Source organism: Streptopelia decaocto, assembly GCF_964273445.1.
Source record: "Streptopelia decaocto genome assembly, chromosome: 3".
NCBI classification, from domain to species: domain Eukaryota; kingdom Metazoa; phylum Chordata; class Aves; order Columbiformes; family Columbidae; genus Streptopelia; species Streptopelia decaocto.
In genome coordinates, this window is record NC_138656.1 from 85,455,516 (window position 1) to 85,471,610 (window position 16,095).

The 16,095-nt window shown below is 39.4% G+C and overlaps 1 protein-coding gene across 2 annotated transcripts in view; it reads left to right on the plus strand.

The window, feature by feature from the left end:
* Positions 1-14,815, plus strand: part of IBTK (inhibitor of Bruton tyrosine kinase) — a 58,910-nt gene extending 44,095 nt beyond the window's left edge. For both annotated transcript variants that reach the window (XM_082047572.1, XM_082047573.1), the window contains exons 26-29: positions 2,866-3,018; positions 9,796-9,864; positions 9,967-10,099; positions 12,648-14,815. In XM_082047572.1, the coding sequence (XP_081903698.1) occupies positions 2,866-3,018; positions 9,796-9,864; positions 9,967-10,099; positions 12,648-12,773 (481 nt within the window). In that variant the 3' untranslated portion in view covers positions 12,774-14,815. The remainder of the gene's footprint in view (positions 1-2,865; positions 3,019-9,795; positions 9,865-9,966; positions 10,100-12,647) is intronic.
* The last annotated feature ends 1,280 nt before the right edge of the window (positions 14,816-16,095 follow it).

Below are 16,095 nucleotides of genomic sequence, written 5' to 3' on the forward strand. Positions count from 1 at the left end.
CCCCAGACTTACCATGTTATGGCACGGACTGATGTCAGTGATCACTAGTGTAGGCATTTTGTGGATGTTTTCAACCGGTCATCTCAAATATCATCAGTTAAATTAATTTTTTGTTTTACTTGCCATTTTCTAGCAGTAGTTTTACGTGTCTCTGACAGACTTTGGATATGAAGGGAAGGAGCTATAACTCCTCTGCATGAGTATGTTTGTATAAGATGTCTGTCTTTCTCCAGGCTGGTCTTTCCCTTTTTCCTTTCATGCACAACTTTTTGATACAACAAAACCTGAAGTAGCTTTTGGAGGATATCACATAGCTTATCTAATTATCGGGGGCTCCTCGCAAGGGTTTATTTTTTTGTTGTTCCTGAAGTCCTGTTTTTCAGTGTAAGATAAATTACTCTTGATCTGACATCTGAATAGTTTGACTATTCATGCTATTCATCTACTCTCTGAGAGATAATTCTTTACCTCTTGGGTGTTATTTAACTTTGAACTACCAATTTCCTATGAACTGCTCTTGTGTTTAAAAAGCAAATGTAGACTGATTTTTGAATATGTTTAGGTAACTATCTCCAAAAAGTATATTGTGGTCTTAAGGTTCTGATTAAACTGTTTTTGGAAGTATCAACTCTGCTGTGTTACACAAACCATCTTAAGTGGAAAGGCTCGGGTGTACTTCAGAAGGGTGGAATCCAGTCTAATGCTTGTGTGGTGACCACACATGATTCTGTACATTCCTCTGCAGCGGTCCTCTGGCTGCTGATCTGGAAAATGCCGTAGCTCAAGAGTTCAAGCAAAGAACCAGTGGGAAGTATATGAGTATTTAAAATTATGCCTAGCTGCTGGAAAAGAGCATTTGTTGAATAAAGGTTAAGCTGCTTTAGGCAAGCCATCAATTATGTGATTGCCCCTGCTAGTCATTCGAAGTATTTTTGTATGTAAGGTAGTATGGTGTCACTCATCTGCTTTAATATTAAATTTGCAAAGTTATATTCTGTAAATTCGCAATGAACCATTAAAGTGCATTTGGCAATAGACTGAACTTTCCACACATGCAACATAGTCAAAGCCATAGAACTTGTGTTCCCATGAAATGAGATCTTAATCTTGGATGTGCCGCAAGCTCACTTGCCAGACGGGTGTGGAACCTTCTGGCTCTTTTTTTGGTTGACTGAAAGACAGACTCTATCAAAAACAATTCCTACCTTTTCCACCAAAATAAACCTCTGGTTTTGTATTTTGTGGGGGACTGAACCTATGTTTTCTCCTTTGAAGAAAAGTGGAAATTAGAAGGGGAGTGGGGTGGGGAAAATCTCACCAGTAATACTTTAAGAGTATGTCACGCAAGAAGCTAGGCATTAACTTTGTTAGTTCTCTGAACTTATTTTGACTGAGGGAGATGGGTGTTGTTTTTTTTTTTTCTTCGGTGATGTGTTACAAGTGGATCTCATTACAGTACAGAATTTTCATGAAAATAAGTAGGCTACTTAAATTGGTAGAAACAGAAGCAACTTCTGTGAGAGCAGATCCCAAGGAAATGATTTGCCTACTTGGTCAAACACTTGCCCAGACTCTTGTGTGCCAGCTGGTGGTAGGAACAAAGGATGTACAAAGTGACTCTGAGCATCTGGAGGTTCCATTCTACTATCTGTGGCTTCTGTGCTACTCAGGCAGTATTTAGAACAAACAACAAAACAAACCCAAACTAAAGCCCAGGTAGTCTAGCATGGAGTGTAGACATCATATATGACTTTCAGATGCTTTTGTTTTAAGATTTTGGATGCAATGTTGCAATGTTTTAATTCTCTCATACTTATTGACACGAACTGTATGCCGCCTACATGTAGTTTGAAAGTCTGTTGGCTTCTAATACTTCATTGCTATGGTAGCTACATAAACAACTAGCATTGTATAGAAAGCTTGTTTTACTTCAGTAGTGTTTATAATTGATCTTTTATTTCTTTGAGTAGGTAATGAGAAGATCTATTCTTCCAATATATTTTTTGTATGTTTGTCAATGAGTGGAAATGCTATGCTTAGTAAAATTAAATGTCAAGCAAATGTACGAGCAATAAATTCCGAAGTGTGGCTGGGTAAGGGAAAGGCTAATGGTAACCGCCTTGAATTCTGTAAATGAAAAAGCTTTTGGATCAGAACAGGATAACTATGATGCTAAATTGCTGTATTTTCATATTGGTTTGTTTTTGAAAAATAATACTCAGGCTCTGGTTCAGTAACAGTGCACATTATACTTGGGCAAGTAAAAGGAAACTAAACATATAAGTTTTATGAATTTCAGTGTAGATTTATAGAGCTTCTGGCAGGCATGAGTAACTCATTCAGTATCTTGGGGAAAGATCAACTATACTTGACTTTCATCGAGGTGAACTAGGAGAATTAGGATGAAGAGTGTTGTGTGATTCATGAGAATACTTTTGAAGGAATAATACTGTTAGAAAAGGTACAGCTTTTCTGAGACAAGGTGTCGGTGGGGGAGAAGAGAGAGAGGGATTTTTTGTTGTTGTTGATTTCTGTGTTGTGTGGTGGGTTTTTTTGTTTTGTTTTGTTTTTGTCGTAATGAAACTCCCATACTACTGGCTTGTTCTGTTCTCATAGATATTTATTTTCTGACGTTTACCTATTTGATCCCAAGTGATTTGATTTAATGAATGAGGTCTAGCAGGCATAATGGTGAGATACGAAAGCTAAGTAATATTGCATTTTTACTTTTAGTAACTGAAAAGACCCTCTTTTGCCATCTGAATCATGGAACAATATGGAGTCTTGAAAAGTGCAAGTATAAAATTAATTGTTCTTATTGTTTTTTTGTTGTTGTGTGTTTTTTTTTTTTTTTTTTAATTAAAGGTCGTCTGGATTACATTCTGCTTTGCCAAAGTCATTCCGTGATCTTGTAATGGAAGAAGAAAAATGTATGAGTGCAAACAATTCACCTGGCACTGGTATCAAAAGAGCTGGATATAAAGGAACTGAAGATTCATCAGTCCAAAACACCGTAAGGTAAGAGAGCAGTTTTTCCTAATTTATCAAACTTTATGCAAGAACCATAGTAATCTGCTTAAATTTTGCTGAAGTAAGAAAGGATAAAATTGTCATTTAAAAAAAAAATCCCATAAGCATTCTTTTAATGATTCTGTTAATGGGATTTTGTGAACAGAATACTCTTCTGAATAGGAAGCTTAAAGACTAAAGCAATTTAATGCCTATGCTAATATTTTATTTGAGGTTCAAAGTGGTTTTGTCCATATATATGGACACGTGTGTGTGTGTCTGTATATGAACACAAACACTTTGGGCTCCAAACAAAATATGTTTGTGTGTGTGTGCATTTGTATATCTATGTATAAAACTGATAAACCTGTATTTTCTAGCTTCTGTAGAAATTAGATATTTCTTAGCATTCAGGTATGGCATGCATGAAACAGAGTTTGCTTAGGAGTATTTCAGTGTAACCACTGAGTAGATAAAAATCAGTTTATTCAAACACAGTTCTAGCATTTCCTGGTAAGAGTTTTCTTATAAACTGACTTAATTTTTAGGTGCAATTTTTCATGGATTAAGACGGTTTTCTGAAATATTGATACATTGGTTCTGGCTGTGTATTATAATTACTGGGAAACTACAATTCTAAGGACAACAAGAACTTGTTCTGAGGTGCATGTGATTTATATGTCTAGTTATTAGAAAATATTGCTCTTTGGTCAAATAGTTTTAGCCACACATCCTCTTTCTACCTCCGATAAAACCTCTGTTTTGGGTTAAAATAAGTGTCTTAGCTGAGGAAAGAAATCTCAGTCTTGCTCCTCACTGACTTGCTCACCCACCTGCATCTCTTCACAGAATCACAGAATGTTAGGGATTCCCCCATCATCAGTAACTTTAAATGCTGAAAATGTTACAGGCTTTTCCACACAAGGTCTGGAAGCAGCACAGGTAGCTGCCCAGCAGGGGTGACAGCAGTGACCTCCCTGGCAGGGGGACGGCCCCACTGTGCTGGAGCGAGATGAGCAGGGCAGGCTCTGTGATGGGAACCAGGGCGAGCCACAGTCAGTAGTTGCAGACATGTCCTCTGGGACGAGGCAGGCTTGAGGTCCAACCTACAAGTCCAGTCAGGCTCAGGAACAGCAAGGCTGGGCTTGGGCATAGCTGCAGCATAGCTCACGAAAGGTTTAAGACTGAGGGACTGAGCTTAAGTGCGGCTCTTGATCAAAGAGAGGGAGACAGACCCCAGGAGCTTTCACACAGCTCTTCCATACAACTCTGCGCTGTTCATAGCAACCTGACTCAAGTTTACACAGCTGCACTGAGTGAGAAGAGTTTGCAGAGCCTGTTGGTGCACAGGGAGACCTGACACCCATTACCTTCCAGTTTTGCTTATGAACTCTTGTTCCACCCCCCTCCAAAAACTGTTTGTAAGGAAAAGAAAATTCTGCTGGGCCTTCCTCTTGATTGCTCAACTTGTATAGAAATTGATGTTTCCCTAGGACAGAGGTAGTATGTGCCCTGTTGGTAGATAAAGATCAAAATGAGGGTTGAAATATAGAAACTTTGTGTGTGAGATGGTGTTAGAGGAGAGAGGTAGGAGGGATGTGGACAGTGTGTGTGATGTGTGGATATTCTTCAGGAACAGAGAGATAAAGCTGAATTTATTGTGGTGAGTGGAGATGTAGGGACATGAAGTACAAATCTGCAGAAAACCAAGTGTCATTAATTTTGTTGCTAGCAAAATAATAAAGCTTTTCATCATATGGGAGATGACAAGGGCTGATGATAAGGGAATTTGCACTGGATGCTGTTATAGCTTTGTCACACCTACTCTGTCATCTTCATAAAGTCCTTTATTTTCCTTTTGCATTGCTCTGTCTAGTCTATGCAGTCTGGCCAGTCTGCACACTCCCAAAGTGGATTATTTGAGCTAAATCCAGGCCTAATATGTTAGCTGTCTGAAAACGATACATTAAGCCAGTGGGAGCCTAGATGACAGCACTTCCAGAGCTATTTCAGGTTGTTTTGAATTGTGTCTGAGCTTGCTTATTTCCCTCTATTAGGTATAAAGAGCCAGGGTGACTACTTCATCCATCTGAAAGTTAGGAGTTGTGTTTCTGGTTTGAGGTAATTTCATTCTTTGACTGTGCAGTTCCTGTTACAGTAGGCTCTGATTTTTGCGTGCAGCATTCAAGGCCTATTTCTGTGAAGGTGAATTATCCACAGCCTTACCTGTTCCTTTTGAAGGAAAGGAAGGGAAAGGAAAGGAAAGGAAAGGAAAGGAAAGGAAAGGAAAGGAAAGGAAAGGAAAGGAAAGGAAAGGAAAGGAAAGGAAAGGAAAGGAAAGGAAAGGAAAGGAAAGGAAAGGAAAGGAAAGGAAAGGAAAGGAAAGGAAAGGAAAGGAAAGGAAAGGAAAGGAAATAGCATGTGTGTAGAGCATAAGTAATCCTCATCTGTTCATATCAAACTTGCTAATGGTACACTGAAGATATCTGCATTGCTACTGTTCCTGCTTTGTCTTTTTTTTTTTTTTGATAAACTGTACAGGAACTAAAGTGACAATTTTCTTGAGTCTCTGGAGGAGGAATTTTCAGTGGTTGCGTAAACACTCTTCCATATACTGTCACCTTTCAATTTATGCAACCCAGAAATTTTCTGTAGATGAAGCATGTCATGAATGTGGAGATGTGACCTGGATTCAGTCGCAAGGCAGATCAGTCCAAAAGCTGGGCTGTGTGGATGTGGCTGCATTGTTTCCAGGGGCAGCTCAGCCGTGGGAGTTACACTGTGCAGCTGTGCTTGTGTAGCTCATTGTCCAAGCTAAAAACATTGGCCTGACGTGATTTAACTTTGTTGTGGCAGCCGGGGTTGTCTTCACTGTGTTACTTCAGGGAGCAGTGAAGAGCCTTAGTGGAAACGAGTCTTTGTGGCTTCGTGTGGGAATGGCCTGGTTCTGGCATGGCTAATAATGAGCTAATGAGTAGTACATGACTCAAATGGTACAGCAAAACCCAAGAGGTTCTGCAGGAGACTGGGCTTTGTGTTTCTTTTTTGAGAATAGTCATTAGATCAGGGAGGCACTGGACCTGAACTGGCTTCAAATGAGCAAATCCTCAAGAAACACCAGGGAGCTGAGTGCTAGGACATATTGGTGGCTGTGCAGGAGTCAAGGCAAGTTCAGCCAACTGAGTTAATCAGGTTGGTTTAGTGCTGATGATACTTGGCTTATTTGTTTCCATGCAGAACCACTTATGTCTCTACATCAGTCTTTAATTTTCAAGACTTCCAGTTTTCCAAGTTCTGTATTTTTGAGGATTTTTTTCCATTTTTTCTGTATAAGGTAGCTTCCCGTTTCCCGTCTGTTCCATTTCTTACAGTTATTTTGATGCCAGCTGAGGAATTAATCTAGCATGTTGAAATATCTGCAGCTCGTTTAATATCTGGACTGAGTGTCTTGCTAGTAAGAAACACAGATGTACAGATGTACAAACAGCTTCAAAATATCTGAACTGCTTCCTACATTTTAGAGATGCATTGAAGTTGAGGGAGATGACACGGGTATTTAAACTTATTTTTTAATTGATCACTAGAGTGTGCTGTGACACTAGAACTATTAATTCCAGTTTTTTGAAATGTCTCTTGTGGTGGGTTTTTTTGGTTCATTTGTTTGTTTAGAAGTCTTACTCTGGAAAGAATTTTTTATCTGTACTGAAACAGGTTTGTTAATCTACTTGGATTCATTTATAGTAGTGCTATGAGTTCTTTGGATTGTGAGTGGGAAGAAGAGCGTAGCTGTCAAATGGGCTGGATAGGTATTGGTTACTATCAAATGGGCCAGAAGGTGAGCATTATTAAAGCAGGTGGAAAAAGAGATAAAGTTTAGGAATGACACCAGAATAAAGGCATTTAGTAAGCTGTACAAACATGCTCTTAAACCAGCAGGCAAAAGCTGCATTTGCCTTCCCTCCTTCCCTCCTTCCCTCCTTCCCTCCTTCCCTCCTTCCCTCCTTCCCTCCTTCCCTCCTTCCCTCCTTCCCTCCTTCCCTCCTTCCCTCCTTCCCTCCTTCCCTCCTTCCCAGTTCAGTACAAGCTGGAAGCTGATTAATCTAGGCTTCAGCTAAAAAGTAGTCCCCTACTGTTGAAATCATAGAATAATTTGGATTGTCTAGTTCAGCCTTGTGCTCAAAATAGGTCAGGCTAGATCATGTTGCTCAGGGTCTGGTCTGGTTGAGTTGTGACCACTTCCAAGTGTGAAGAAACTCCAGCCTGTCTGAGCAACATGTTCCACTGTATGACCATCCCCATAGTGGGATTTTTTTTCCTTTTTCCTCATATCTAACTGGGATTTCCTATTTTGTAGCTTGTGTATATTGCCTCGTATTCTATCACTGTGCACCTTCAAGAAGATTTTTGCTGCATCTTTTCACTACCCTCCAGTTAGGTAGTTGAAGGCAGCAATGAGATCTCCCCTTTGCCACCTTCTCCTAGGATTAGCAAAGCACAGTTTTTCTTGTTGTATGCTCCAGCCCCTAATCTTGGTGGCCCTCCACTTGACTTGTTGCAGCCTGATAGCATCCTTCTCATACTGAGGAGCCCAAAACTGGATATGATATACTGTATGTAGACTAACAAATCCAGCATAGACAAGAATCACTTCCTTTGCCTGCCTGGCTACGCTTTCTAGCCAGCCAGCCCCTGGTCTGTACTTCAGCGTGGGACTATTCTCTTTCAAATACAGGACTTCAAAATACAGTTCCACAGTCATGCTGTTCATTTTTATCCTTTGCTAAATTAATAGCATCTCTTAATAATGTCTACTGGCTTGAACTCTGGCTTTAACCAGTGTTAACTTAATTATATTTATTTTAGTTAACTTATTCTCTAAAATAATGATTGACCCATCTGTAAAGTGAGTAAGGAATTAGCTAGATAGGAAAGTTATGAACAACTTTTTAAAAAAAAAAAGGTTATGTGGCAATTGACTTAGTGCCTTATAGAATTCCCATATTCATTTATCACAGTTATCTGGCTTGACCTGATACCTTTCTTAAATAAAATAGGATTCTCTAACCTGCCATTGGTTTTCTTTTACAAAGATAAAATAGAAAAAAAAACCCACAACATTTACAAGATACTGATTTTTCTATCCTTTTTCCAGTTTTAACTACTCTTAAACACCTATAGAAAAAACATTAGATATTAATGGGGTTGAAACAAAGGAACTGTAGCTATATATTATAGATACTCGATCTGGAGAACGGCACAGCAGTTTTGATCACTCTTGCCATAGAGCTGTTGTTTCATGTGTCAGATCTTTCAAAGCTCTGGAATAGTGGTTATCTGGAAATGCCCAGTTTGGAGAGTGCCACACCTTTTTGTTTTCCCCTGCATTCAGTGAACTTCTGGCTATCCTGTTCATATCTGGAAGTGGAGGGGAAGGATCATCTTGACCAGCGTGAACTCTGCTTTCCTAGTGGAAACACAGAAGTAATATGACCTGGGAGAAGGAGTATCTGCTGGCTTTGATTCAAGGGAGTGACACTGTAGAAAGCCTCTTTTGAAGTCCACTGTTGTACCCTTGTAGCTATTGCTGCAGATATATATATATATATACACATACATACATACACACACACACATACATATATTTACACACACCTGTTTTATTTTTTTTTTTCCCTAAGCAGTTAAATTTGTGTTCATTCTCATTGCTGAGTGGTAGGAATCATTGTTCTTGTTGTCCTTGGAGTTGTGTTCTGGGGAAAATATTCCAGGCAGAGGAGTTAGCAGTTACTGGAATTCTAATAGCTTTCTATAGATTTTTCTTCTTTTTCCAAGAGTTTATGGCCACTTAACGAGAAAGCCTTAAAGAAAATTGAGAGTGATTTATTGAAATACCAACACCATTAGAGTTTCTTGCTGCAGAATAGTTAAAAAAAGTCTGCTAGCATTGCACAGTATGCTGTAACACTTTTTTAGAGTTCTGGAAAACACAAAAATTGCCAGAGATAGGTATTAAATAAGAATAGGTCCCTCTCTTCCTACTGATGTAGGATTTTTCTGACATCTACTTGTTTCTTAAGAAGTGCAATATAACAAATGTGACTTCATTTTGTTGAGAAGTTAATGTTATGCAACTGAATAAAATATCTTCCTGTTGGGAACTCTGATATTTCAGTACTATTTATTTTTTTCCCCAATTCTGTTAATTCTAGTCTTATGCTGTTCTTATGAACATGGGAGGTGGTTGCAGAATATGTACTAAAGGTCGCTGATTTCTGGGCTTATGCTTGAGGAAATAATTTGCTAGTGCTACTGCAGCACTGGTTCTTTCACATGAAATGCTTAATTTGAATACAGGAGAGTTGTTTGTGGGGTTTTTGTTTGTTTTTTATCTTGAAGCAATACTTGCTTCATATTTGCAAACATTTATAGTCAATGGTGTTGATGCATAACTCAGTTGATTATTTTACATGTAAAAAGACTTTTTTTTTAAAAAAAAACCCAAACAACAAAGACACAAACCTTTGTTCAGTGCTCAACTGTTAGGAAATGTCAGAATTAATGCTCAAGCTGAAAATCCATTAAGTTCTGGTAGTCAGAAATGAGCATCAGTGCCTTCTCTAGTCACAGTATCACACTTAAAGACAAATTGAGCATTACATCCTAATGCCTTTCTTCTGGAAAAATCCTACAAATTTGTAATTGCCTACTGTAAACTTGTACTTCACAGTAAGATGTAGGAGAATGCTCTCTCAGTGACTTTCATGCTCCTTTCCTGCCTTTTTCCAGGTGCACCACTAGAAGTAGCCCAGGTTTGGAAGACCATGTTCTGGATTCTCCACAGCTGGAGAGTCCTAAGTAAGTTTGACAGTAGCTTTAATTCTGGAGCTTGTTTCTGTGTATTATGCTGACCTTATTCTTCATGTTGCTTCATGATGTCATTTGTGTATTTTTTTGCAGTCCTTGGTTAGCAACATCACCAGCTAAATCTCCTGTGATAGCACCTGTCATGTTTTCAGCTATTATAGAGGAAGAGCTCCAGCAAGAAGCTGCTCTTATTAGGAGCAGAGAAAAACCTTTGGCTTTGATCCAGGTAAAGCACTAAATTACTTCATCTGTGAAGTAACACAAGGAGTTTCCAATGGCTATTTCAGAGATCGCTTTTTAGGATTAATTATGTTTTGATACATTAGTATCGTTTACGTAGTGATATTAAATGTAATTTAATAAGAACTTCACATTGCTGCTTGATAAGGAAGGTCTATGAAAGTCAAATTGACTATTGAGTCTATGATTAATGCATTCACAGCATCAGAGAGTGGTTGAGGTTGAAAGGAACCTCTGGGAAATGGTCTAATCCAAACCCACACTCAGAGCAGGGTCAGTTAGAGCAGGTTGCTCAAAGCTGAGTCCAGGCAGCTTTTGAATATCTTGCAAGAGCATATACTCCATGGCCTTTCTTGGAAACCGGTTCTAGTGTCAAACCACTTTCACAATAAAAAAAAAATATGCTTAAATTCAGTTTTCTGTATTTCATGTCTCTAGCCATTGCCTCTTGTCCTGTCACTGGGCACTACTGCGAACAGCCTGGGTCAGTTGTCTTTGCTCTCTTCCATCAGGTATTTATATACTTCCGCCTTCATCGTGCTCTCAGTGTCTCCTCATATGTCAGATGCTCCAAGCTCTTAAAAATTTTTGTGTCTCTTCACTGGACTCTGTCCAGTATGGCCATGTCTCTCTTCTACTAGAAGTACGCCCAGCACTCCAAATCTTTCTCACCAGTGCTGAGTAGAGCGGAAGAGTCACCTGTCCCAATCTGCTGGCAGTGCTGTCCCTTGTAGAGCACAGGAGGCTGTCACCTTTCTTTGCCACATGAGGGCATTGCTGGTTCTTAGTCAACTTGTCCACCAGGACCCCAGATCCTTTAATGCTAAGCTGTCAACCAGTCTGTCAACCCCTAGTGTTTACTGGTGCTTGGGGTTATTCTTCCAAAGAGCTGGATGTTGCATTTTCCTTTGTTGAACTTAAGGAGGTTCCTGTTAGCACATTTCTCCAGCCTGTTGAGATCCCTCTGAATGGCAGCACAACCATCTGGTTTTTCAGTCACTTCTCCTGATTTTGTGTTGTCTGCAACCTTGCTGAGGGTGTACTCTGTTCCATCATGTGGGTAATTAATGAAGATGTTAAACAGTACTGGCCCTAGTCTCAATCTCAGTGTTGGTGCTAGCGACTGGTGTCTAGCTGGACTTTGTGCCACTGATCACAACCCTTTGGCATCACTAGTTCAGCCAGTTCTTAGTCTGTCTCACTGTCCATTTATGCAGTTCATACTTAAACTTGTGTATGAGGATGTTGAAAGACTTCCTAAAGTTCAGATAAGCAACATCGACTGCTTGCTTCTCATCCGCCAAGCCAGCATTCTTACCATAGAAAGCTACTGGTTTTGGCAGGCATGATTTCCCCTTCATAAATCTATGTAGACTATTCCCAGTCATCTTCTTGTTCTCCATATGTTTGGAAATGACCTCCAGGAGCACTTGCTCTTTCACTTCTATACGGATCAAGATGAGGGTGACTTGTAAGTAGTCAGCCAGATCCTCCTTGCCGCTCTTGAAGATAGAAATGACATTTCATTTGCTTCCTTCCAGTCCTCAGGAACCAACCCTTATCGCCACAGCCTTTCAAAGATTTTTTTTTTTTTAATTAATTAATTTTATTTTTCAGAGTGGCCTTGCAGTGATACTGGCAAGCTCTGGTCTCAGGGGCCTGGGATTGCTGAAGGCAGATCTTACCACTAAAGGCCAAAATGGAGAAGACTTAATTCCCCAGCCTTTTCCATGTCCTTTGTCGTTTGGCAGCGGGCCCATGTTTTCCCTGCTGCTGTAGAAACTTTTCTTGTTTCTCTTCATGTCACTTGCCAGATTTCACTCCAAATGGGCTTTGACTTTCATAATTCTGCTCCTGCATGCTCAGACAGTGTCTCTGTTTTCTTCTGGGTCACCTATCTCTGCTTCCATCTCTTGTATGCTTCCTTTTTGTCTTTGTATTTTGTTAGGAGCTCTTTTTTTCATCCATACAAGCCTTTTGCCTCTCTTGCTTGGCTTCCTGCTCATTGATATGGACGATTCTTGGGCTTGGAGGAGGTGATCCTTAAAATCAACCAACTTCTTGGACCCCTCTTATTTTCAGGGCCGTATTCCCTGACTTTTTTGTAAGCAGGTCCCTGATCAGATCATGGTCTTCTCTTCCGAACTCCCAGGTTGTTATCCTGCTATTGTTCCCATCTTTTGGGAACTTCACCATCTCACAGTCACTGCAGCCAAGGCTACCCTTGACCTTCTCACCCCTGACCAATCCTCCTGTGTAAGTATGAGATCAAGCAGAGTGTTTCCCTTCATGAGGTCCTTTATTATCTGTGTTAGGTACTTTTCACCACTGCAAACCTCCTGTAGTGCTGGTGCCCTGCTGAGTTGTCTTTCCAGCAGATACCAGGGTGACTCAAGTTTCCCAGGAGGAGCAGTTGTCTGAAGGCCTCATCTGCTACTTCTTCATGCATTCAGGACCAGTAAAGACAGTTCATAATTGTGCTACTGGTGTAAATGTGGACCTGTGACTGACATACATTTATGTTTTCCTTTCAGATCGAGGAGTGTGCTATTCAAGATTTATTAATCCACTACGAAGCTTTTGACAACCCTGATGAATTTGTGACTGTTGAAAGGGCTCCACAGGGACCTATAGCAACACCTATGTGGAACAAGCACTAATTTGTACTCTTCACAGTCCATGTTGTATGTGCACTTCTGAGGTTCTAATTCTCATTACAAGTGGAATGGGACTGGAAGAACAGGAATCCTAGTTTTTAACATCAGCATTCAGACACTGCACATAATCACTAGGTATTTGTTAGACAGAACGGAAATAATGTGTTCACTGTGTCCCTTACCCACAGTATATATCGTATGTTTGTTTTAAGATAATTTCTTTAACAAGACGTATTATTAGTAATATTACACAAAGCTGTAGGTTGGAAATGCATTTGCTAATCTAAAATCGTGAAGATTTTTTGTTAAATTCACAGGTGGCTGAAAAGCAAATGATTGTTTTGTGATTTAATGTGGAATTGAATGTACAGAATTATACATCTTTAAAGTTGGAGGTGCGTTCTTCAGAGCTTTCTGGCGAATTTGGAATATTGCAAAATGTTTGTGCTTGAACTTCACATAAAAGTACAGTTTGATAATGCAGTTTTCCTAATTTATATGAGTAAGTATGGGTTCCCTGATTGTCACAGCCGGTACTTTTTACTGTCATGCTCCACAATGAAGCTCGGCGCTGTACCCAAGTGCCATTGCCTGCTCTCAGCTCAGCTGTGCGTGTTTTGTCTCTGAGGTGGGACTGGCCTTTGAGCAGTCAGCTCTGTGGAGAAGTAAAGCACACAGATGAATAGAGCATGGTAGCACTTAATTAGCTCATCTGTTGTCTTACTCTGCTAAATATGGTACAGTTTTAGAACCACTGTGTTTAAGGTACAATTCACTTGAAGTGCTGGGGAAATAAATGATCTGTGTATTCATTGTTAAAGCTATAGGGACGAATGCTTGACTGTGGGATTTGCGAACACCTAACCTTCAAAGATTATCATAGGTGGCTTTCAGTATTGTGTGTTCCAAAGTTCTTTGTGCCTGGTTTAAACAAATTTATATATGTATTAAAAAGAAAAGAAAAAAAAAAAAAAAAAAAAAGTAGCCTTATCTGCAATATTGTTTAGTTTGTCTGTTTGTATAGGTATATTTGAAGTTGTATTTTTTGAATAGTGTTAGTACTCCTGAACTCTGGAAAACTGGAATTGAGAGCGCTACAGAAGATGAATGTAAAGAATTGATCACTGTGTGACAGAAGAGTTGAATCTTGGGGAAAAAAAAAAAGTAGATATGTCCAATAGTTTCAGGTCAAGCTACACCAAAAACTCCACCACAAAAATTGTAAACAAATGCAATAAACCATAAAATCTTGATTTACACAAAATTAATATACTTTATTTGCTGTCTGTATATAATCAACACTTTAGGTAACTATAGAGTAATCTAAAAGTATTTATTTTGCGTAGAAACAACTATAGGCATTTTGAAGCTACACAGGCAGAGGAAGGTGTAGCTTTTAATTCTATTTTAAATTCCACTGGTGATTCATTTGCTATACTGATGAGAATACTTGCATTAAGTTCTTTACTTGATGCACTGCAGGGCCTTAGGGCCTACTGAAATGATCCTTCTGAATTAAAAGAACACTTACGTACTGTGAGAAATAGCTATAAAAGCAGTGGGCCTTTCCAGGTGTGAACCCAAGTTGTTCTCAAATATAAAATTGTAAAGTTGCCATTTTTTTCCCAAAATTGATTTGAATGGGTTGTGTTAAAATATCATTCTCCTGTCACTGTAAGAGGATTCATGCTTCCACAGTGCTGAGGGGAGTGATTTTAAGTTCTGGGTTTATTGCTGCAGTTCGCTTACGGATTGTCACTGGTTATACTTAATATTCGCAAAACAAAGTGAGGAGTGATCAAGTATACCACTCTTCTGAAACTGAGAACATTTATTAAACTGTTGTGTTAGAACAGCTTAAGGGTAGAATGTGTCACAGAAAGCTGTGTAACCTTATGATTCTATTCTTATTTAGCTTTCTTAAAACTTGGAAATTAACAGAGTTTCAAGTGACTGAAAAGTACTTAAAATAATTCATATTCTGCTGGAAACAGAAACAAAGATTTTTAAATCCCTGATGAACTCTGGGGATAGTTTATGGTACACATGGAAACCCAAACATCAAGAACAATGCATCAACACATAGAAATGTCTTTCTGTGAAAGCAGTAAAACTTCCAATTTTCTTGAGTTGCATACTTTGCCTTGATGGAAGACTATCTGTTCCCAGTATTAATGCGAGGTACATCCATTTTTTTTAATAGACTTGACAATTGCATCATTGAAAGTGAAAGCAGCCTCTGGAGCTGCCCAGTCCACCCCCCGCCTCAAGCTCGCTAAGCCCGAATGGCTTTCTTGGGCTGCGTCTGCCCAGGTTTTGAGTATCTCTAAGAACAGAGACTCCAGCAGTTCTCTGGGCAACCTGTTCTAGTGTGCGACAATCCTCACAGTAAGAAGGCATTTTAATGTTTAAACAGAATTTCCTTGATTTTACTTTGTGCCCTTCCTTGGCTCTTGTCCTGTCACTGGGCACCACTGAGAAGAATCTGTCTTCTTCCCAGCCCCTCTACCAGGTGCTTACAGCAGAGGATCCCCCTGGACCTTCTCCTGGCTCCCGTTATCTTTGTTGTCCCTCATTGGGATCTCCAGTGTGTCTGTGCTCACCATGAGTGTTATTTTACCAGATGTCTTCTGGAATAATATTTAGGGGTATCTTAAGGGTTTTAAAGCATGAACAGTTCTATTTATCATGGTTTACTGTATAGTAATAGATGAGTATTCACCTAGTGAAATGAATTGAGACTTGTGACTCACTTCATTGAATGGTAAGTGCGTGTCCGCTGGAGTTAATGATATTTGGAAAGGTGCCTGTGGACATTACACTGGCTTTTTCTTTTAATGGATTTTCATATAAAATCATAGAATGTCCTGAGTTGGAAGGGACTCACAAGGATCATTGAGTCCAACTCCTGTCCCTGCACAACCCCACAGTTCACACTGTGGTATATTTTTTTTTCTTCCAAATCTTGCATGGTCTTTTCAGATAGCAAAGAGAATAAAACCATTAAAAGCCTGGCTATGGCTTTTTTTTTTTCTTATTTCAGTTGCATAAAGGATCTCACATGCATGAAAAACAGGAAGGCAAGCAAACAAATTAAAAGCAAGTTTATGTAAGAGCACACTTAAACAGGCCCAGTGCATTTGCTCTCAAGTAATAATGTACAGCTGGGGGAAAGCCAAGAATCAGCTCTCTTTCCTCTCCTATTAAAAAAACATCGTATTCATGACACATTCTCAAATAAGAAAGTAAGCAGGGAAAATTGAACCAAAAACTTGTTCTATCATTCTCAATACTATGAGATTTCTTGGCTTTTTTTTTTCTTTCT